At 37.0% G+C, this 22,863-nt stretch overlaps 1 protein-coding gene across 1 annotated transcript; it reads left to right on the top strand.

Annotated features, from left to right (window-relative positions):
* Positions 1-2,872: 2,872 nt before the first annotated feature.
* Positions 2,873-21,567, top strand: LOC124434613 (alpha-aminoadipic semialdehyde synthase, mitochondrial-like). The gene is given in 25 exon segments (XM_046984500.1): positions 2,873-3,394; positions 4,287-4,371; positions 4,439-4,506; positions 4,765-4,911; positions 5,378-5,456; positions 5,946-6,073; positions 7,453-7,635; positions 8,275-8,360; positions 8,452-8,563; positions 9,662-9,724; positions 10,916-10,980; positions 12,016-12,185; positions 12,711-12,785; positions 12,788-12,839; positions 13,596-13,706; positions 14,411-14,519; positions 14,905-14,981; positions 16,153-16,216; positions 16,750-16,917; positions 17,494-17,580; positions 18,338-18,441; positions 18,508-18,596; positions 19,521-19,588; positions 19,927-20,032; positions 20,550-21,567. Coding segments are annotated over 25 exon segments (2,823 nt in total). The 5' UTR covers positions 2,873-2,983; the 3' UTR covers positions 20,666-21,567.
* The last annotated feature ends 1,296 nt before the right edge of the window (positions 21,568-22,863 follow it).

Here is a 22,863-nt window from a genome sequence, read left to right as displayed (position 1 = left end):
AAACGTCAGTTAACAACAACAAAAACAGTCCTTCTCAGGACTATACTAACCTGGACGATCTACATCTACAAACATGTAACGATAGTCCCGGATTCAAACCATTTACTTTAATGATAAAAGAACGTTTTGTTTGTTTTTTATTATGAGTGCAGTTTGACATGTACATAAGGCTAATGAAAGCGAAGGCAAAATTACATCGAAATTGTTGGCGATTGACTGTTTTGTGCAAATGCATCAAGGATATCGCTCACTTCATCGTGATATTTTAGTGTATACAAGAGTTTTCTGTTTCGGGGGTATGGTGGTTTTTGCTAGAACGATGTTCAGCAAAAAAGGTGCATTAACTGTATTTGTCGACACATTTCACGCTGCTCAAAACACAAATGTTATTTCAAATGAGGCAAATTTCATTTGAACACGACGAATCAAAATTGACTTTTTCTGATGGAAACGTGCAAGCGAAAATACATTTTGTTTTTGGTCAGGCTTACCAGTGTCTCACAAGCGCCTCTCTCCTCAATAGTACTTTCCTCGTTTCTCCCACAAAACATCGCGTGACACATTGTTGGGAACGTCTTCCACTGCTTGAGCCCACAGACGTTTTCACCACCCACATGATCACATTCGAGACAGCTATCGATTTTGCGTACCGCCTTGTTTTGGGGATTATCGCCCTCAATGTTGTTCTCTGGCTCTTTGTCAGTCAAGCCTATGGACCTGTAGTTGGTATAACGATGACCGGCTTTCGGGCATCGCCGACGAGTGCATATTAGTTTCTCTACAAAAGTTCATTTCACATCGATAAATGTAACGTCACTTGACGAGTTTATGTTTCATAATGCAAATTGCTTCTGAAAATTAATTATGAATATTTGTCACCAAGAGGTCACTCTCAGGACCGACCCTAGAACGTTTGTTTGAAGGGTGTGAGATTTTTCATTTGTCCAACCGTGCCCAACTGATTTCTTTTCACATGAAATTCATAATCTCTACATAAAGAAATCAATTGAAACATCCTCCTGATCAACGTTCTAGAGATGGTCATGGTCAATCCAAGTCAAATCAATAAAAAAACCTTCAAGAAGTAATTTTTAGGTGTAGTTTTTTTGTGCCGTAATATTTCGCTAGTCGACTGAAAGTCACAAATCGAATATTTTTTCAAAAGAAATTTGAAACCGAGAGTAATTCTTTCCATAGATTAAGAGGGCCAAGGTTGAGTTGATATGCGAAGTTTTGTAGTCAGTTATGGTAGTGTAAAGGTCAATATTTACATCAATGCACGTCTGCAAGACTGGATAATTGTCAACTCTTACCATAATGACACAAGCAATTATTACATCCGTCGTTATAGACGGCGAAGTTCTTCACTATATCTTTGTTTTCTAAATGGCAAGCGTTGGGGTGGCATTTTTCGAGGTCTTTCACGCATTTAAGTTTACCCATTGTGCACGAACATCGCAAACATTTGTATTTTTTGAACTGCGTGCTGCCACTTGGGATGAAATCACCAGTCTTCGGATTCCGACATGGAAAGTTTTCTAAAATGTCCATGTGGATTATGCAGTAGCAAATTATCAAGATAAAAAACTCTCTTCTGAATTAGGGATTGGAAGACGGTCATAATCATTATTGAAATTCAAATTAATTATATGATTGCATATTTCGCTTCCTGCGAAATCGATGTGATCATGTTCACAAACTATGTAAAAACAATGGAAAGAATTTTTTCGGAACCACCGAAAACTTATATGGAAAGTATTTTTAACCTTCGATGATTCTTCGAATTTTATCGTTTAAGTCCTTCTTGTTTTTCTTGCGTTTAAGCAAGTCTCGCTTCGCTCGTCCTTGTATTAGTCGTAAAAATGAAGCCGATTTGATTTCACGAATGGTCTTAAAACTTTTCCCGTCAAGATCGCTCTTCCAAACATTCCATTTCCCCTTTGGCGTTTCCAATTTACGTTGCCGAATGACATCACGATTTTGGTTATTCTTTACTGCTGTGTTTTTAGTTTTACCAAGTTTCAAAATGCTCTTTTTTAATGCAAGCGAGCAGAAACAATGTATCAAATATATTGCTATTACGGTTTTCACATTTTTCATAGTGTTTTTGGCTTTTGAATACTTTGTTAATTGTTGACGCAATGTCAAATTTGGCTGATTAGAATAAAATGCGCGCCAAAGTAAACGGCGGTTGTAGGCGTGACGTAAGAATTACGCGCATGGCGTGTAAGTTCGAACCATGATTCGAACGTCGAATTAAATGACAATCGCGTGGTTATGTCTGCTTGTAGCCTTGTCACGGTATAGGAAGTAAAAATATGTCTCAGTTTGCTGTGCAACTTGTTGCATGTACTGTAAATGATCAATGAACGTTCCCTGCTGAATAAACGCCTCGTGTAGAGCAAACACCCGTTTTTGAAATAGACGTCTTTATCAGACACGGTAACATCTTAACTTGGATTCTAAACCACAACTGTAAATAAATTAAAATAAAAAGGTTGATTTTCAGATGGCCGTGCAAAAAAAATTACATCTATGTATGAAAACCAATCAAACTCTATAAAATAGAAATGTAAAATCTAAAGAAGTTTTACGTATGCAATTAATACTTTCTTTTTTCTTCAATACTATTCCAAGCTTCTGCTCCTCTGTATAAGCAAAGCTAAGTTTTAGAGCGTTCGTGTTTTTCAATCTATCAAATCAATCTAGACCTATGAAAACTTTTCTTTTTCACTTCGTTCACGCCAACTCTTTTTTTTGACGCATTGCCATAATTGCACGATTTGCATATGATGCGCTCCGACATAACGGGCGGTTGTAGGCGTGACGTAGGCCCTACGTAGGCAAGATATTCAATTTCGAATGTGGAGTTGCAGTGAAAATTGAAATTTACGTGTTTATGTCTGCTTGTGGTGTATTGTGCCTCGCTTGTTTATCTTTGCGTCTGCTTTTATTACACCTATTTTAGAGGTCGAAGCGAATTATGTGGCTGGCAGGAAAAAGCAAAAATGTGCGAGTTTCTTTGAAAGTGCCATGGAGAAATCGAATTTTTCACACGTGTAGGAGCAAATGGGGTAAGGTTATGGCAATTCGTCGCGAAGACATAAACGTGTGGGAGAGAAGAGCTCCAATTTCGCCAGCACACGTTAAAGAACTTGTAGATAACGGCATTAAAGTTCTCGTACAACCTTCGACCCGGAGAGCGTACACAATGGCCGAGTACGAAGACGCTGGAGCTGTAATTACAGAAGATTTGTCTCCTGCTTCGCTGATCGTAGGTGTAAAAGCCGTCCCTGTAAACCAGCTTTTGTGCAACAAAACCTACGCTTTCTTTTCGCATACCATAAAAGCTCAGCCGGGAAATATGCCGCTGTTGGATGCCATGTTGGAGAAGGTTAGGTTAACTGTATTATTTGCAAATTTGACACATCTAGCTTGACCTGTTAAGTGACCCAGCTCATGATGACACTGAACTGGGGCAGTGTATTTCTTATGTTCGAAGCCTGGGATATGTCTTCAAAAGTATAAAAGGTGTACCTTCTGGACAGTGTTGTTTTCAGCGAAAACTTTTCATGTCATGGTCTGATGCAATTTTCTCCCGATTAATTTTCATTAAGTCCAATATCGCTAGACAATTGTAATTTTTTAATGAGTGTTTACAATGCTAAAGACATTTGAATAGGAACATTCAGGACCACAGAGGAGGTTCAAGTATTTACTATGTCAAGGCTGTCCAGATTATACCTTAGTAACTTTTAACTTACTAAGTACAAATGTAGCTTGTTTACTTGAGCTCTAGGTCTTCCTTGAGCACACCGTCACACGTGTTTGATGCCCTTATTGGTGCACTTCATGCGTGAGGTTGGCGTGTTTGATGCGTGACCTTTGGCTTGGTGTGTGTGTTGTGGCCTGTTGGCTTGGCCCTAGGGTGTAATCTGCCCATGGTAAATCCCACAAAAAGGAATTTCCTAGTAACATACAACTTGCTCAGCATCATTGTCATATGGTAGCTTGCATATTGTGATTTTAATCTCTCAAAAATCTTTATTAAATTCTTTCACAATTCTTCATTTATTTTTTCCTTTTTGAGGCCAATCATAGATTTGCTTTTTACTGTGAACTCATCTAAAGATGCATATGACCAAAGACCATTTGCACCAGGCAATAGTTTCCTTTTCAACCATAACACCTCACTTAATTCTTACAATAATTCTAAACTCCAGTTGCCCTGCCCACCTGAAGTCTGTTGTTATTTCATGATGCTTACATAGAGATTATATTTGCAGAATATAAGACTGGTTGATTACGAAAGAATGCTTGATTCAAAGGGTCAGAGGGTAGCTGCATTTGGTAAATTTGCTGGTGTTGCAGGTTTGTGATGGTAAATTGTATTATGATGATCTTTAAAGCTGTTGTCATGAACTCATTGTTATTCTAGGAATGATCAACATTTTACACGGTCTTGGTTTGAGGCTTCTTGCACTTGGTCATCACACTCCTTTTATGGTAAAGTATGGTATGAAAAGTTTAAAGAGATGTCAAACCAAGATGGTTTTGAAATCAAGTCAAGTCGTCCAAATGAATGAATTGTGTCTAGTGTTTTATTCATGACTCATATCATCAGTTTACAAAAATATTTCTTGGCTAGGGAGAGTTTCTTATTTTTCTGGTGATGAAGACAAATTTACCCTTTTACTGTAATGAACTGTTACTTTAATTGGCTAAATGTCAAATTTGCAAACAGAGTGTTTTATCCTATTGCAGTATATGGGTGGGACCCACAACTACAAAAACAGTCGGGCCGCTAAATTGGCCATATTTGAGCTGGGTGAAGACATTGCAATGGGAAAGCTTCCTGCCCATTTTGGCGCGCTTTCGTTTGTTTTCACCGGTTCTGGCAATGTCTCGCAGGTAACTTCTCACAGTTTAGTTATAAAATCTATTTAAAAGTAAACGACTGAAAGATGGTTTTGTTCAGAATAAATTCTGATGGTAAGTTTTTATGATTCAGCATCGTAAAGGGATACTCATTGGAATAAAGCTACGTTGAACGAAGCTAGAAAATACATTAAGCGCAAACAGTTATTATTGTTTCATGTAGCGAATCTATTCTGTATAGATCGTTGCCCATGTCAATTGATTAATGTTTTCAGTGGCGTATCAAACTCGTTATTTTGCAAGGGTAGGGGCACAAATTCACATACGCATGTTTTAATCCGTTCAAAAAGTAACCCCCCCCCCGAAGTATCAAGTGCGCCACGCCACTGAATGTTCTCAACAACCTGTGTTCTTTATCGTCCAGCTCAGTCTTTGTCGTTATTTAATGTCGCTCTTCTTGTTATTTATTGAAGTACATCGATTATTAAATTTATTCTAGGGAGCTCAAGAAATGTTTCAAGAATTACCGCACATGTATGTACCACCACACGAGTTGAGGAAGGCCATTGAAAAAGGAGGTAGGAAAATGAGGTCGTTTTACTCAAAAGATTTGTCCTTGAAATAAAACTTCCATTATTGTCACGGATTTTCCCAGCTCACATTTTCCGAGGAAGACAATATCTTGACCGAAATATATTTAGAAGCGCAATTCACTGAAATAGAGCGTGCATGGTAAAGGTTCAAAACTACTTTTATAATTTTTTAACATGTCTATGTCAGTTTAAATTAGGAGCGTTTAGCGTTGTGTTTAATGTAAGTTTTATTACTGTGCTGTCTCAAAGTTGACAAAGTTGACAGAATGTGGAATTTGAAGCCAAATTTAATTTTTGTGGCTCACACATGTGACGCGGTGCATTAGCCATTAATATATGCCACTCTTCTTTAGTTGTTTTGTGTTTATCTGATAACCCTTTTTGTTAAGGGTTGAGTAGATGCCCCCTCCTTTATTTTCAGCTCTTCTTTCCTCGGCTTGTTTCTAATTGGTCCTTATTGCTTTCAATGGCCAGATCATCGCAAGCTAATCGGAACCGTAATCAGACGAGAGGATTATCTCGTGCCCAAAGCTGGTGGAAAGTTCGACGCGGAAGAATACGATGCGCATCCACAGAAATATCGGTCAGTTTTTGTCGAAAAGGTTTGTCCAACACGAGCAATACAGTTTAGTGTTGAATTTTCATCGCATGACAAGTAAAACTTCCTGTTGATGTAGCTAGCACTTTAGGATAGTGACCAGGGATATACCAGGTGGGGACCGAATTCGTATAATAAATATTAAAGCCCAGCAGAGTGATGAGGAAATGAAATGCAGGAAACAATATATGGAAGTTGTTAGTTAAAAAAATAGCAGGGTGACTTTCATTTCTAAGGACTATTTTTTGAAGCGTATTAGTCCAGTTTATTATTGCTAAAGTCACTGAATAATATGGTCTGTGAAAGCATAATTTTTGTTTTTATAAAGATGAAACAGTTAATAATATCCCAGAGGTCGGTTGTATAAAAGCGTAGTTAACTTTAACTACATTTAATGCTAACGACTTATCTGCGTGGTTAAATTTAACTACTTTTTAACTGCAAAAGGGTAGTTAAAAAGTAGTTAAGAGCTTTATACAACCATTTAGTTTGGGAACTTTTGAGTATGAAATAAATCGTACGTTAAACGCGATGCCAGTTGAGGATCTGATTTGCTTATGCTTTTTATCACATTCGATTTGGTTTTGGGGATAAAAGGACTGCATGGGATAAGTGGCATTATGTAACTCTTTCGTGTTCATTTACTGCGAAAAAAATAGATTTATAACCACACAAATGATGATAATGATTTGAAATTTACACGGCACAGCCAATGGCTACACCAACACTAATGACTGGTTAGGGAGTCGTCATGTTCACAGGTTTGTATATGAGAATCGTCCGGGTGAGTGCAATTCTGAGAAGACTGTTAGTGTTGGGTGTTGACCATTGAACTTAAATACATGTAACGCCACCTGTAATAGAAAAGTCAAATAATTTTTTGAACCCAAATCTTACACCCGAACACGCGTGTGTAACAATCAATTTTCACTCCGCGAGAGAATCTCGTGACACTACACACGCGTGTCCGGGTGTAATCTCTCCAGTCTGGGTGTAAGAGTTGGCTTCAATTATTTGCTTCCGTGTATTTTAGTTCAATGGTGTTGACAGAGGTTTTGACAACCTTAGCTGTTAGTCATTTTAAGAGTCGAGACCACAAAGTATGTCGAAATGTCATTCAACACCAGCACCAACAGTCGTTCTCAGGACTGAACTAACCTGGACGATCCTCATCAACAAAAACATATAACCAGGAGTAAAACCACTTGTCCTGTAACTTGCCTTGATTCTTCGTGCGGATTTTTGCTAGCTTGCCCCGACTATAGCAAAGCACGATTTAAACTCTCACAAATGAAATACATGATTGTCAGTGGAGTTTCATACAGTTTTTGGCCTCAGCTATTTACGTTTTAAGGTTTTTGCATATTTTGTTTCGTTTTCCAGATCGCACCATACATGTCAGTGATGGTAAATGGTGTATATTGGCAACCCTGTTGCCCTCGCCTGCTCACCAATGAAGATATTCGAAAATTGACAAAACAGAAAGCTTCGCTAAGCGTCAATGATGGTTGCCCACCTTTGCCGCATCGTTTGTTGGCTGTCTGTGACATATCTGCCGATATCAATGTAAGTTATTTCCCTTACTTCGATCAATAGTACCTTTGCCAATTGATTCTTGAGCGAGTCATGTGACTCATTCGATATTCTGTTTTGTACTGCCCATTTTTGTGAGTTGACCTGGAGTGATGTTATGATGAGAACAGTGTTCTTGTCCTCCAGTAGAATATCTTTGTAGGAAATGATCTGATGTTAAAACTCGAGTTCTTATATACTTCAGTCTAGTGTCTTCATTTGAAGTAATCTGATGTTTAAAGTAGAGTCCTTATAGTCTATCAGTCTAATGTCTTCATCGGGAGTAATCTGATGTTGAAACCTGAGTTTCTTTATACTCCTGTCTAGTGTCTTCATTAGGAGTCATCTGATATTGAAACTTGAGTCCTTATATACTCCAGTCTAATGTCTTCATTAGGAGTCATCTGATATTGAAACTTGAGTCCTTATATACTCCAATCTAATGTCTTCATTAGGAGTCATCTGATGTTGAAACCTGAGTTCTTTTACACTCCAGTCCAATGTTTTCATTCGAAGTGACCTGATGGTGAAACTCTCCATATCCTCCAGTCCAACGACTTTACCAGAAGAGTTCTATCATCATATAATAGTTCTCCGTTTGTAAATAATCTTCATTACTTTATATATAATCAGGGATCTCTTGAGTTCATGGAGGAATGTACGACGATTGAATATCCATTTGAATTATTTGATCCACGGAAAAAGAAATCTGAAATTGGGTGCGTTTGGAGATATAACTTGAGTTTCATGAAATTTCTGTTTTACTGACTGTAAATTTTCATTATTGTACATTTTTCGTTTATTTCACAGCATGGCTGGCGATGGTGTTTTAATTTGCTCAATTGATAATCTTCCTGCACAGCTTCCTCGCGAGGCAACCGATTATTTTGGTAAATTGTTGTTGCCTTGGATACCGGAAATGGTAAAAACTCGCTCGTAAAGTTTTGATACGTTTAGAAGTTATTTGTTAGATTTTGCCCTTTTTCACGCGAAGTTCTATTGCCTTAAGCTGTTGGTAGCAGTCTGTAGCTGTCTTTAGCTCATTCTTAGTATATTTTCTACCTCTACCCTATTCTCTCACATCGTTTGTGTCAATGTAGCCTCGTACAAGTTAACTTTTACTTTATTTTTTATTCCTGATAAGAAGGGGCTTTTGATTGGTTTAGAGCAAGTGAATTTCCGAACTTTCCCCGATGTTATTTCAAACTAAATACTTAATCTTTATGCGCTGTTATGTGTCTATAAAAGGTGATCGCTTTTACCATCAACATTTCGCATTCGTTAAGAGATGGTGTGGAAAGCCGTTTTTAGTTAACAAACGAACTTGCAAGTGTGTTTTATCTAGAATGGACGTAATTCTCGACTCATATCCCCAAATATACGCTTTTAAAAAAGGCTTTGTGCTTAGTGCTGCGGTAACTCCGGATTGTTTATTAGTCAATACAACAAGGCTTCGTGTTATACGTCAATGATGGTGTGGAAGTTATCTGTCTTAGATAGAATATTATTTCTGTGGACGTTTTTACTTTTTCATGAACGATAACCTCTTAATTTTACTGGAGTTAGGACATTTTTCGTTGTACGTTTACGAAACTCTCCCTGCCGGTCCGAAAAATACATCAAAACTTCGGCTATGGTGTACAGCACTAGTTCTTGTAAAAATCCACTGATATAGCCCGTGACGTAGCCAGTGACGTAGCCAGCCCGCATATTTGGTGATGCTGTTTAAATGTGTACATTGAAGCGTTTCCATAGCATGAGTAACTTAACGGGCTGGCTACGTCATCAACAAAACCTGTCGCGTTGGGTTTAGCTCACCTTCAGGTGACAATAATGGTAATGTGTGTTTACAGGAAAAGTGAACCCTGACATTTCAATGTTTGTTATGAGCATCACACCACCTGAGATGAAAGCACTTTCTATAATCTTTCCTAACTATAGAAAATAAGCTCACATTAGTATTATGTCGAGGTGAATATCAGAAAAAATGATTGTTTACAGTTCTGTTTTTGTCATCTAGGTTGATTCAAATACGAAAGTTTCCCTTGAAAGTCAAAATCATTTTTCCGACACCGTTCGTAACGTAAGTAAAGAACAAGTGTTTCACTGAACTTGATAGCTTACATCTAGCACACGCCTCTCCTATCTTCTCCAATAATAAGGTAGCCATGGACACTTTGCAACTTTGCTTTCAAAGGAACCAAAACGAAAATCAATGGCATGAAATCAAGGCAAACAATGTACCATTACAAAATCAGTTGCTTTCACTGTCGAAAACGAGCAAAGCTCGATAACTGCCGATACTAATACCAATCAAATTTTGAGACCCTTTCTCCGTGACCCATGATCAGACGTCACCCCGGGGGCCTGTGCAAATTTCCCGTTCCCCTTTGATGAAGTTACATGATTTCATAATCCCCCGCTCCGTTAACGGCCCTGCTTATAAGTGTCAAACGTCTTGTGAAAAAGTTGATGGCAGTGTATGTCGCTGGATTGCGCAATCGATTCCAAGAAGTAGATAGGAAGTAAATATGTTTTATGTCGGAAGTGGAAGGGCATGTTACGGAAGTGAATATGCATGCTGGTCAATGGTCATTGCTGATCATACAAGTGTCTTGTGCCAGTGAGAAGTGGCGCCCTGTTCAAACCAAGGTATTCGCGATTGATGTATTTTTAAGTGTGTTTTTTCTTTCTGCAATTTCGTTGCTGTACTTTTAAGTTTACGATAGCTAATTATCGAAAAATTAGCTGTCGGAAGTGTTGGGTTTCTGCAGTCTATGCAGAAATGTCATCTGCCAGTCAGGACATCAACTTGTTTCGGACAGTGGAGTGTACTATTTGGAATTAAATTTATTCCAATTTATTGCAGTCTAATTTCAACATTTAAAGTAGTTGATAATGTGGTCGCTTTGCCTTGTCTTTGGTACAACCAAGCTACCGAATAAATCGACTATTTTATGCGATTCTGCACAGACTGTGCGAAATATAAAGAATCTGTGTAGAAGTAATGAGAACACTCATAATGCAATTATTTTTTTATTAACGCAATTTGCTAATTTGAAACATTGATTAATTGCATCGTTTTCTAATATTGAACGTATCATTCGCCAAGTACACGGAAACAAAGATAATGTGTTCTTTATTGGTCCTTTATTGGATCCTTTATTGATTCTAAAGCGTTGTAGATATGGAAAGCTCTACGCTTGCAACGGACCTTCTTTAACCCAATTAACAATAACAAACATTTAATACGTCATGTGTCTCAATTTCGTAGGCTGTCATCACTTCGAATGGTCACCTAACTCCAAATTATCAATACATCAGCGATTTAAGGAAAGGGTATGACGATAATTCGTTTCCTCGTTTGTACTTTAACCAATTTGCGGAATTGTGCTCAGATAATTTCTAGGAAAAGGGGTGTTTTTACCAGGTATTCAGAAAGCCATTTAGAAGCATAATAACAGTGAATGCTTGTGATTAAGGAAGCTTCAAATATAATGTGGTTTGAAATTTTCAATCTTTGCATTTTGTTAGGCACTTGAATTTTTTACATAAAAATGATTGTAGGGTTCAATGAGAAATGAGTTTTTGTTGTTTTGCTCACAAACAAACAAATTATTGTTTCCAAACTTTGTTAGTAGAGAGAGTTGTATGAAAGAAAAATCTGTTCAAAAGCTGTATGGTTGGCTATAGTTTGGGATAGTGCATCAATTTCTGAGGTTTTGTTTTAAGTATATGAAGCCCCCTGCTGCAGTGTTCTTAGCAGTCAGCATATTGAAGTATGTTTCGATTGCAATGGCTGAATTTCTTATGCTACTAGCATATGCGCTTATTTTGAGATAAGGAGAGCTTTTTCTACATTTTATGTTCATCACAACTTTGGAAGACTTGATGCAAAAGAGAAATTTATAATTGTTTATGAAACAATACTCTGAAGCATTTTGTATTGGTTGAAGGATTCAATAAAAATTAGTAAATTTGATATTCTATTTTAGGACATGTTGTGTAATCAGTGTAATCAAGTAAATCTGTCTTTTTGCCTAGATATCAGATATCTTTGCCAAGGCATTTCAAATTCTTGTTTCACTTTTTATTGGCAGGTGGTTTTCATAACCCATTGTGTGCCAAGGCAACTCATTCTTGTTTCTTTAGCCATTAGCAGGCTCTTAGAAATTGGAATACCAGTATTAAGAATTCTTGTTGCCATAGTTATTAGGAAAGTACTCAACACTTTTTAATGTGATTGGAAATTTGCATGCCTTGTAATCGATTTTGATCTTCCTCCTTGAGCAGATAGTCACATGTTAATGAGGCTTATATTCCAAATGTTATTTTCATGAATGAATATTCAAGTCTTCTCGTACTTCACTCTAGTCAAAAACAAATTGAACCAATCAGCTCAGGCATGAAAGAACCGACTCGAGCTCCTGCTGGCACCAAAGATATTGACATAAAACATAAAGTGTTATTGCTGGGATCTGGTCTTGTGGCTGCTCCGATTGTCGATTATCTCATGAGAGACCAATCCATCCTCCTCACCATAGGTAAGCACGAAGGAAGCATAACATCATGAAACATGTTTTTACTGCATTTCTGTCCAGTTCAACTTCTGTAATGACCACCCCTCCCCCCCCCTTCATCAAACTAAATGATGTTTCAAAGGTGAATCTGGGGAAGGGTGAACATTTTGAAATGCCATAATATTGTACCATTTTCATTCACTAATGTTTTAGTTCACAAAGTGATGCACATCCCCTGGATTCTCCCCTCTTGCAATATGACATATGGATAGGACATGTCATTAATCTTTCTTGTGAAAAAGTATTCAATAAATTTCTAACATTCCTGTTTTTCTCATCATAAAAAACATTGCATTAGGTGTTTCTCCATTTATTGTTCAACCATAGTGTTTGTGGTCTGTGCTTGTGGTGTTTTGGCCAATGTTATTTGTTGTTATTAATATAAAATATCAGTTAAGACAATGGCTTTTTTGTGCTAAAAATGAGGTGCGGTGTAAATAAAATTTCACAATTTCTGAGAATTCTTGGCATCTTACTGTGTACTTTTAGGCTCAATGGAACTATCAGAGGCTGGTGCTCTGAGTGATGCCTACGCCAATGCGTCTTCCGTTTTGATCGACGCCAATGAGATACAGAAAAATTAAGGAAAATTATTGGCGACCACAAGCTTGTCATCAGGTAGTTAAAGTGTTACACTGTGTGGAATGGTATGTAGAGGGGGATTGGGACCTTCCCTGTTAAGTAAATATGATAATATGACAGTGGTTATAAAGCAAGTGTTGGCGGTATGAACATTCCTACATCGAATCTTTTGCATGGGCTCATCAAACTATGAGGTTGATACTCCAGTACACTTGTGAAGAAAATAGCCCTAAAATGCATTTATTAAGTTAGAGGGAGGTTAACGTGCCGTTGAGAGGTTATTGTTGTTCCACTGCGATGTTGAAAGTTAACCTTTCAATGCTTTTTCCTGTACCATGGAGAGGTTGCCTTTTGTGTTAGCTGGAAAGGTTGTATGGAGCTTTCCTGTGACTTGAAGAGTTTATAGTTGCCTTATAGCACGCTTTAAGCGAACCATCGAGAGCTTACCACTTTCCTTGTGGTCCAGAGGTTAACTCTTTCTTTAGTCTTGGAGATCTTACTTTGGCCACGGAGATGTAACCTTTCCTTTTTCCTTGGAGAGGTTTCCTCTCTTGTCTTGGAGTCTTACTTTAGCCATGGAGATGTAACCTTTCCTTGCGTCTTGGAGAGGTTACCTCTCTTGTATTGAAGATCTTACTTCGGCCATTGAGATGTAACCTTTCCTTGAGCCCTGGAGAGGTTGCCTTTTTTACTTTGGATAGACAGGTTGACTTTCCGAGAAGCCTTGAGAGGTAGCTGCTCTAGTTCGTTCCGACAGTATTTTAAAGTGTTTACAATTTGACATACTTTTAGCATGCTCCCGTACAATTTCCATCCTAAAGTTGCCGAGATGTGCATCGAACACAAGTGCGATCTGGTCACTGCAAGCTACGTATCGCCTGAAATAAGGGAACTCCATCAAAGGTAATAAAGCCGTTATTTTCACGAATCATAATTAATCGAATCAAGTTAGAACGTCATTGTTCTTAGTCATGGAAGTGACGATGTTTTTGCGTCGGCTATTGAGCATGATAAAAATAAGAGACGTTTCATTAACGTTATTATTACATCTGTTAAATCCCATTCCGTTCCAATCATCCATTTCATTCGCTTTGAAGTGCATATGACACAATATTTTTCTACATAAAAGATCTCCATTAACTATAATGGACTTTCTTTTTAACGTTTATGTTTGCATTGCTGGAAGTTTATGATATGTAAATTAGGTAATGTATGCTCGGTCGTTTTTAATTGACGTATTCGTTATTTGTATTTGTTTTAGCCAAAAATAAACAAATTTGCTTCATATTCGAAAGTTTATCAGTTCACTTAATTTGAAAATAGTTTTCCCAGAAGACTGTAGCAGGTTTATAAATATGTAAATTAGGAAACGACAAAACATAAACGAAAAACCATTTAATTTAAAACATTAATTCTCCAATTTACATATGACTAAAACTTTTATTAATTCCAGGCGTAAGCATGTACACATTGACATTGAAAAGAAAGTCTACCACAGTTTTGCGAGGGTTGACCAACACAATCAACGTCAACCAAATTTTGAGCACACGATGTTTGCTATATTGTTGTTTATACAAGCAATGAAAATTTTGTCACGTTGTTTTTAGCGCAATGGATGCCGGTATAACAATACTTAACGAAGTCGGTCTGGATCCTGGTATTGATCACATGACTGCGATGGAGTGCTTTGACGAAGTAAAAGATTGCGGCGGTAAGGTAAGTTGGAAGGTCTCTTCAGATATGTCCATACTTATGGAAAAGTTATTTTATCCAACTCTGCACAAGTGTGCAGTTTAATACTTTAATACTTTTATCTTGCGTAAAAAAAGACTCTTCTACCTAGCTGGAGGCCACGAAGCACCGTGTTTCCTGAAACGTTGTTTAAACTGTAGAAGCTTGCATCTTGATTTGCGCGCTTAATGTTTGTTTTCATACGGGAACTTTGATGTGCCTCCCTGTTAGCGTTAATTGGTTTTACGTTTTTATCCAGGAAGTTTCACGAGTCACTCGGTTGGTCATTCTTTGTGCGACTTTATGTACGGGAGCTACCAAAAGTAGTCAAGCGTGACATTGACACTCCTTATTTGCTCGTAATGTTTAGGTTGTGTCGTTCGTGTCATATTGTGGTGGTCTACCGTCTCCCGAGGTTGCTGATAATCCTTTAAGAATGAAGTTCAGGTATTCGTTGTTATTTTTGCATATTTTTTATTGCCTGCTATCTGAAATCCTACGTACAGCAGCTCGCGGATATCATGGTGAATTTTTCAAAAATTACCATTTAAAATTTTTGAAATTGATTTAAAAAGCCATGTAAATCGATCATTGTTCGACGTGTTCGGTTGATAAATTTCCTCGCGAGAGGGAATTTTATAATTCTTTGTTGAGGATGTGAAGTAACAATAGTGTTGCAAGCGTATTTTCTATATTTAAACTCCAGCCTCTTTTTGTTCCTCTCCCGCTGTTCAATGATCTCCCATCTCTTCCATTTCCATCCCCCTTTGTTCATCCCATTCTTTCCCCCTTCCTTCCTCTATTTCCAGTCTTTCTTCCATTCATCCCTCTCCATTTATCCACACCCTCTATTTACCACCACTCTATTTATCTCCTTTCTCTTTATCCTCCATCTCTCCTCCATTTATCCCCTCTTTTTCTCTCCTCCTCCATCTCTACTCTTGTTTATTCACTCTTATTTATCCACCCTCTATTTATCTCCCTTTCTATCTTTATCCACTCTCTATTTATCTCCCACTTTCTATTTATCTCCATCTCCTCTCATTCCTCTCTATTTATCCCCACTCTTATTCCACTCTATTTATCTCCCATTCTCTACTTATATTCCACTCTCTATTTATCCACTACCCTCTAGCTACCCACTGCTTTCTTTTATTCTCTGTATACCACTGAATGTGGATAACACAAAATGCTCTTCTATTGTTCTTCTACAAATAAATATTCACGTATTGCATTGGATATTTAAATAACTACAAATCGATATTAAAGTATGTGTTGCGTGTATTAACATGCATTAGCATTCTTGCGTGAATTTCATTCCGTCCCCTCCCTTTAATAATCTTCTCACTTGATAGGTAGCAAAAAACCCTCGCTGGGCGTTGGTATATGGAGAAAATGCGGTGTGCATTTTACAAAATGATGCGGTTAATTATAAGAGGAAAATCGAAGATGTTTGACTATGTTAAATTTTCATGTGATATGAGCAAATGTTTTAAGAAATTGATGAAGATAGCGGCTCTTGTAAACTGCCTTTTCTACTTGTTTATTTTTATTTTCTTGTTTCTTTACGTTTGCGATTTTCTTTATCGTACGTTACAATGAGCTTGTTAATTTTTAGCTGGAGTCCAAAAGGGGTTCTGTCGGTCACACAAAATGGTGCAAAATATCTCGAAAACGGGCAGGTATTGTCGTCAGTTGGAGTTTTGTTTTTTGAATTTTGCCCAATGGTGCAAAGGTCATTCTTGCTTTACTAAAGTTCCTTGAAGCCCCAATTGTACATTCGGCCTATGCGTGAAATCATACTTTTCATGAGGTGTTTTTCACACGCTTCTGCAAAGCTTGTGGCATGGCATATCAGTCTGCTCGAAAGCTCTTTCAAACATCTTTGTCATTTGCTTGAATTTGCAGCCCATGCAAAGCTTGTGGTAAAACATATAATTCGACTCGAGAATTCGTTTCTTTTTTATGAATATGTTAACAGTAAAACAGAGACTTTGTCGTGGTGACAAATTTGAATATATTCTAAAACAGTTCTTTTCAAAACTCTTGATTTTTTCTTGGTTTAATCGTGGTTTTCTCTGGTTTGTTTTTTCCTCAGTTTTATCTTGGGTTTCGTGATTTTTAGTTGGTTTCAGTCCATTTAACATGGCAATTGCTCTCTTCAAGGCAATATGCTAACAATTATCCACGATCCTTATTTTTTATATTTTGTTAGATTAAAGAGATCCCTGATGGCGGGGAAATCTTGAATCATGTCAAGCCGACAGACTTTATTCCTGGTTACAATCTGGAATGTTATCCAAATCGCGACTCCACTATATATAAGGATATTTACGGTTTACCACATCTTCACACCATTATTCGCGGCACCTTAAGATATCGTGTAAGTCGCTAGACTAAAGGGTAAACTCGTGCATCCCCAAAGACTTGTAATACCCATTGATGTTCTCAATATCCGGTTGGATCCCCAAGGACTTTAATTACCTAATATGATCACCAATATGGTTGTCAATACTCGGTTCTCCCAAAGACATTAATTATCCAATAGAATCACCAATGTGGTTGTTGATACACGGTAGGATACTCATACCCGGTAGAATCACTGAAGACGTTTTAACTCCCATTGGAATAACCAATGGGCTTGTTAATACCCGGAATGATCCCCAAAGACTTTTTACTGTTTGGTAGGATCTAAGACTCTCCGCAACACACACGACAGTTTTATCGGGATCGGATTGTTTTGATAGCTCCGCAGAAGCATCAGGAATACCCTTATCTACTCCTCTAGAGTCCGTCAACATATTTGTCCTTATTGAATATCATATCGTCCCAAACCAATGCTCTCCCCTCACTCTAAATGGTTATCACCCCACGCTAGCATCTTTTCACTCCCTCTCAATTGGATTCACCGAACGTTTCTTACAAATGACCTCATCAATGTATACGATGTTTCTTTTAGGGTTATGCAAATGTTTGCATTGGCTTGCAAAAACTTGGTTTATTTAACATGGACGAGAAACCATTTACAGGACAACCTATGTCTTGGGTAAGTGCGAATGTGCTATGAGAAACAAGTCACAGGTCAGCATATGCTTGTTTTACGTATATGCCAAAGAGAATCTACTCAATCGAGAGAAGCAATCATTATCGTTGACGATTGTTCATCCATTAACACAAACATATCGCTGCTCATACTATGTTCATGAAGTTGCAGGCCAAATTGTCTTAGATTGTCAAAAAAAACAAGCGGACAGAAACAAATCATATAAATGGCAACGCATCTTGTAGGTCAACTAATGTTCTGCACGCTAATATGCACTAAAAGAAACGGGACCTCGTGTTAAAAAGGCTCTTGGACGAATATGTTAGGATTTTGGAAAAATCTTCGTATAAATTGTCAGCAGCTGAAACTTTGCGCTAATGACGCTGTGTGCAAAGTTTTCACATCAAAAACTACCAAGAGTAGTTCTCTTTGATGGTAGCTTGTGTTGTATTAATGACGTCGTAAATTGAGAGGATCTCAGGAATGGCTTGTCTTCCTAACCTTCACTTTGATTATTTGGCTAAAACTTCGTCCAGTGATTTTTCGCCTATAGAGCTTTATTTGTTCAAAGTTTCGGCTGCTAACAATTAGTATCGACGACTTTTAATAGTTCTCACGTATATACGTCCAAGAATCCTTTTAAAGGTCGAATTTATACGCATGTCCAACATGGGCAATATTTCCAACCACCAAACGTTCATTATTTTCATCTTTAGTATAAGATCATAAAAAGTCTATTTTGAATTTTCGTTTTCGACAGAGAAAATATGTAAGTTCAATGCTCGGCTGCTCGTCGTCGGAACTCGATGGAGAAGTCTTCAAAGTTGTTGGAGAAGATGATGCGCGATTTTCGGCAATTAAACAGTATGAAATGGTGAACCATTTATTTTTAACTGACCTTCAATGAGAAACATGCATCCTCTTTTCTAGACTTGGTTTGCTTTCAAATGAAATTGTGGTTCCAAAATCGTCAGCTCTAGAGACACTCAGTCACTATTTGAGCGGCAGATTGGCATTTGGTAAGTCACTCTTTATGTTATCGACTCATTAAAGTGACCATGAGACGAAAACTTTGCTTAATATGACAACGGGCTCACTAAAACAGTTTGTCCATATTACGATATGCGATATGACGTCATTTGTTGTGTAAATCGTTCATTGCTAAAACTTCGATATCTTGAGAATGAAAAGAAATATGCATGAACTGTTTTAGAAAGTGTACAGTAGTTTTTGTTCTTTTCGATGAAAGTATAATTTTAACTGAAAAATTTATGTTTTATGTGCACTGTTTGGGTCTCAAAGTTGACTTTTTTTGTGTTTGATCGTGAGGTGCTGTGACTGGGTCTAGTTCACCAGACGTGACGTACATTGGAGAACACGCTGCTTTTTAATGCTGTAGTTTACAGTAAAATTTGTTGCAAAGTCACGAATTTTATTTTTTATTCAACATGAGTTATTTTGTGTACTTTGTTATTGAATCACACCGTAATTCTTTAGCGTTAAAAAGCAGTGTGTTCTCCAATGTACGTCACGTACCGTGAACTAGACCAGTCATAGCACCTCACGGTCAAACATGAAAAAAGCCAACTTTGACCCTCAAAGAGACAAGGAAGATGAAATTCCCGTCTTATAAAATATGTTGCAAATGTTCTTAAAATAGTCAACTCCATCTAAATAAATCATTTCCCTGGTGGTGATATAGACACTTTAGGTGTTAGGCCTGGTCCTCACTTGCAACATAAGCACAAGATTAACCAACTATCCGACTTTCATACTTGGTTATGCTTAAAATTGCGCTTATTGTATTTTCTTGCAAGTGAGAACAGTTATGTTTATGCTTATGCTTACGTCACTAGTGAGGACCTGGTTTTACAGATGGATGAAAGAGATCAAGTTCTATTTAATGATCGTTTACGCCTTAAAGTGTTTGTGTTTATGTTTAGAGAGCGGTGAACGAGATTTAGTCCTTTTGAGACACGAAGTTGAGATAGAATGGCCTGATTGCCGAAAGGTTTGCGAAATATTATTTTTATCGTGATTAAAAGAAAACTGGGCAAGTTTGAATTAAAAATGCCATTGCCATGACAACCACTAAATATCCCCACGTATGTAACGCGTGATATTCCATTAAGTGTCCTACGCATGCAATACGTGACAAGCTGTAAGTGTCCCACGTAAATGGCGCGTGACATTGCTCACGTATATAGCTAATATGATAGAAGCTCTAAGTTCTCCTTGTAAGTAGCACGTGACAAGCATTAATTGTTCCTCGTGTTTAACACGTGACAAGCTCTGTGTATCCCGTGAATGTATCTAACTCCATTTGAATCAACTTTTTAACTTTTACAGGAAATGCGTCGCATTACTTTAATAGAATACGGGGATTCAAAGTACAGTGCTATGGCGAGAACTGTTGGATTTCCTGCTGGAATAGGAGCAAAAATGGTTCTTGATGGTAAGTGAGGATGGAATTTACATCTGTCTTGTGGTGTATATGTAGTTCTTTATGTTATGTCGTAACTATTATATACAATTTTTAGTTCTACATGTTGTAGTGTGCGCTTATGTGATGTTTAGTTATATATTTTATAAATTTTATGTTTATGTCTTGAAATCTAGCTCAAAAAATGTAATTTTCCGTAGCACATTTGTCATTTTTGTTGTATAGATATTGTATCTATAATTATACTTCTTAGAATTGCCATTTAATTTTTCTTATTCTACATTTATGTTTTATTAAAAAATAATTTGTCGTTCGTCATTCTATAGATGTTATGTTATTATATGTATTGTTCCATTATACGACATAAGCTGCATTTCTAAATATGTATTGAGTCTTGTGATGTAAAGTTCTATGTGTAATGCAGTGCAGTTCTTCGCTCGTTATGCTTATTTACTTCAATGTGAAATAATGTGCATCGTATATTTACAACGATATTCAGTTTTCATCTTCTAATTTCGATAATATTTAGGCGAGATCGATGCCAAAGGTATAGTTCTTCCAGCGGATAGAGTCATTTATCAAAAACTACTGCGACGCTTAAAAGAAGAAGGTATTAAAATGGAAATCGTTTCATTCTACGACTGACAAGGTTTGCTTGTTGTTAATATTTATAAAATGTCACCGATATTTATCGACTATATCGGCAAATAATAAAAGGAAATTTCAACTAATTATCGGTATCGATCGATACTTATATCTTTTGGAAATTTCAGTGAATTCCAGTTGTAATGAACGTGTTTAGATTTCTAAACAAGACAAGTTATTTTGTTGAAAATGGCGGTTTTTACTGCTCTTTGAAATTAGTTTTTACTAGTGTGCTACGAAAATCTTCTTGTGCAAATTTAATCTTCATTCGACCTTACATATATTGAAGTGCCAGCGTCTGGAAATATATATTTTTAAATAGTTTAATCGAATTTAAGAACATTTGCAACATGATTGGGAAGACGAAAACTTTATTTTCGTTGGTTTTTGTGGCCGCGAATTAGTTGACTTCGCACCGGATGTGACGTAAGTAGGAGAAAGCATGCGTTTACATAGACATAGCCAATATAATACTGAATAAATATGTTGTTATAACATTTTAGCAAATCTTCTTATAAACCTTCACTACAAATTAAAAATGGCGCAAAGTTGTACGGTTTGACGACATCGTTTGAGCCAATAATCAAATAAAACGCTAAAAAAGTAGGACTGTGTGTTTTCTTTTTACGTCACTTCGGTACGAAGAGACCTACTTCTAGTTTAAAAAGTCCATGAAGATAAAATTTTCGACCTATGACACCTTTTGCAAATGTTCTCAAAATCGATTCAACCATCTAAAGATGTTATTTCTCTGACCCTCATAAAGGCACTTCAAAATCTTCGAAGGAATCTGAATTCTAATGAAACACAAATTACTCTATATTTATTTCTAAACGTTTCGATTAACAAGTAATTAAGTAATTTACCGTGTTCGAACTTTTAGAATAATATGTTCAGCATTACTGATTGTTTATTGTTTTTTTACGGTTTCATGCCTTATGATAATACTCTCATAAAACTGCATCATTGCTTCAAACGTCGCATTTTATATGCACGCGCCTTTGTTATTTCAATTCATAATCATCCAATACGTAAATTCGTTATTTATGTTTTTCGTATATTTTGCTTGTGTTACGTGTCCTTAAAGATCCTACTAACTATAATACATGCGATAGCTGAAAAAATGTGACGTATGCAGGGCAAGCCTTCCTTTAATTTTGCATAGACTCGTATGAGAAAGTATGGATCTGATTTTGGCTACGTTTGCAGCCGATTCTGTTTTTGTTAAATTCTTTGTGTCCACACCGGAAAGAGAATTCGCATTTCTTAATTGAATTTCTTGATGTAATTTGGAATTCTCTTTATTGCGTTCGATCAATGAAAACGCTTACTTATGCGTCACTCGTTTCGAGCGTTGCGATTTGATATTTGCCTCGTTCCGTTGTTTTAAAAGTTTTACGTTATAGCGATGAACAATGGTTCCAATTCGAGAAATGTGCAATACTTTGCTATTTTTCAACGATAAATTCTTTCAGTTTCGTAACTTTCGTTTTTGGTTCTCTGTATGAGATCGTTTTCAAAAGAATGAAATGTATTATACGTGCACCATAATTGGAATTTATGGACCTTGGTCGATCTGTCTACCTGTTGGTATATTGTAGTCACTATTGTGTTAATTATGTTGAATTGAGCTGGTCTGGTGTGGTTCAAGTGTCTGCAATTATATTATCAAGTATTTTCGTTAATTTTTATTGAGAAACTGTTGAAAAGAACGTGGTTTTGTTGTCTTTGTGATACAACGCTCATTATCTACGTTTATTTATAGTTTGTTTATTGCATATGTAACTAAACAACCCCGGTAAAACTCGCAGGTTACCACAAGTTTATCTAAATATACGCCATCTCATGTGGCTCGAGGAATTTTTCGTTGGCGTCTTTTAGCGGGTGGTAAATATGTCGCTGTGATGATAGTTATGGAGATTGAGGTACATTTGAGTACGAAACAAAGCCCTTTGCGTGATTCAGCAAAGTCGAATTGTCTGTTTTTTCATGCAATGTGTTTGTCAACGAGTCGATTTTTCATGAGGTCATATGAAATGCGGAATTTTGGGGTGAATTTTTTCGTAATTATGCAAGTATGTATGCGTTCTCGGATCGTTAAATTGTATATATAGAAGTTAATTGTGATGAAAGTGAACGAGAAAGTCTTCTTACAGGAATGCTAAAATCCCTGGCTCATATGATAGCGTTGTTGAAAT

Source organism: Xenia sp. Carnegie-2017, unplaced genomic scaffold, assembly GCF_021976095.1.
Source record: "Xenia sp. Carnegie-2017 unplaced genomic scaffold, XeniaSp_v1 HiC_scaffold_14, whole genome shotgun sequence".
NCBI classification, from domain to species: Eukaryota; Metazoa; Cnidaria; class Anthozoa; order Malacalcyonacea; family Xeniidae; genus Xenia; species Xenia sp. Carnegie-2017.
The sequence above is the reverse complement of the archived record's forward strand: the minus strand, read 5'-3'. Positions and strand labels throughout refer to the sequence as shown.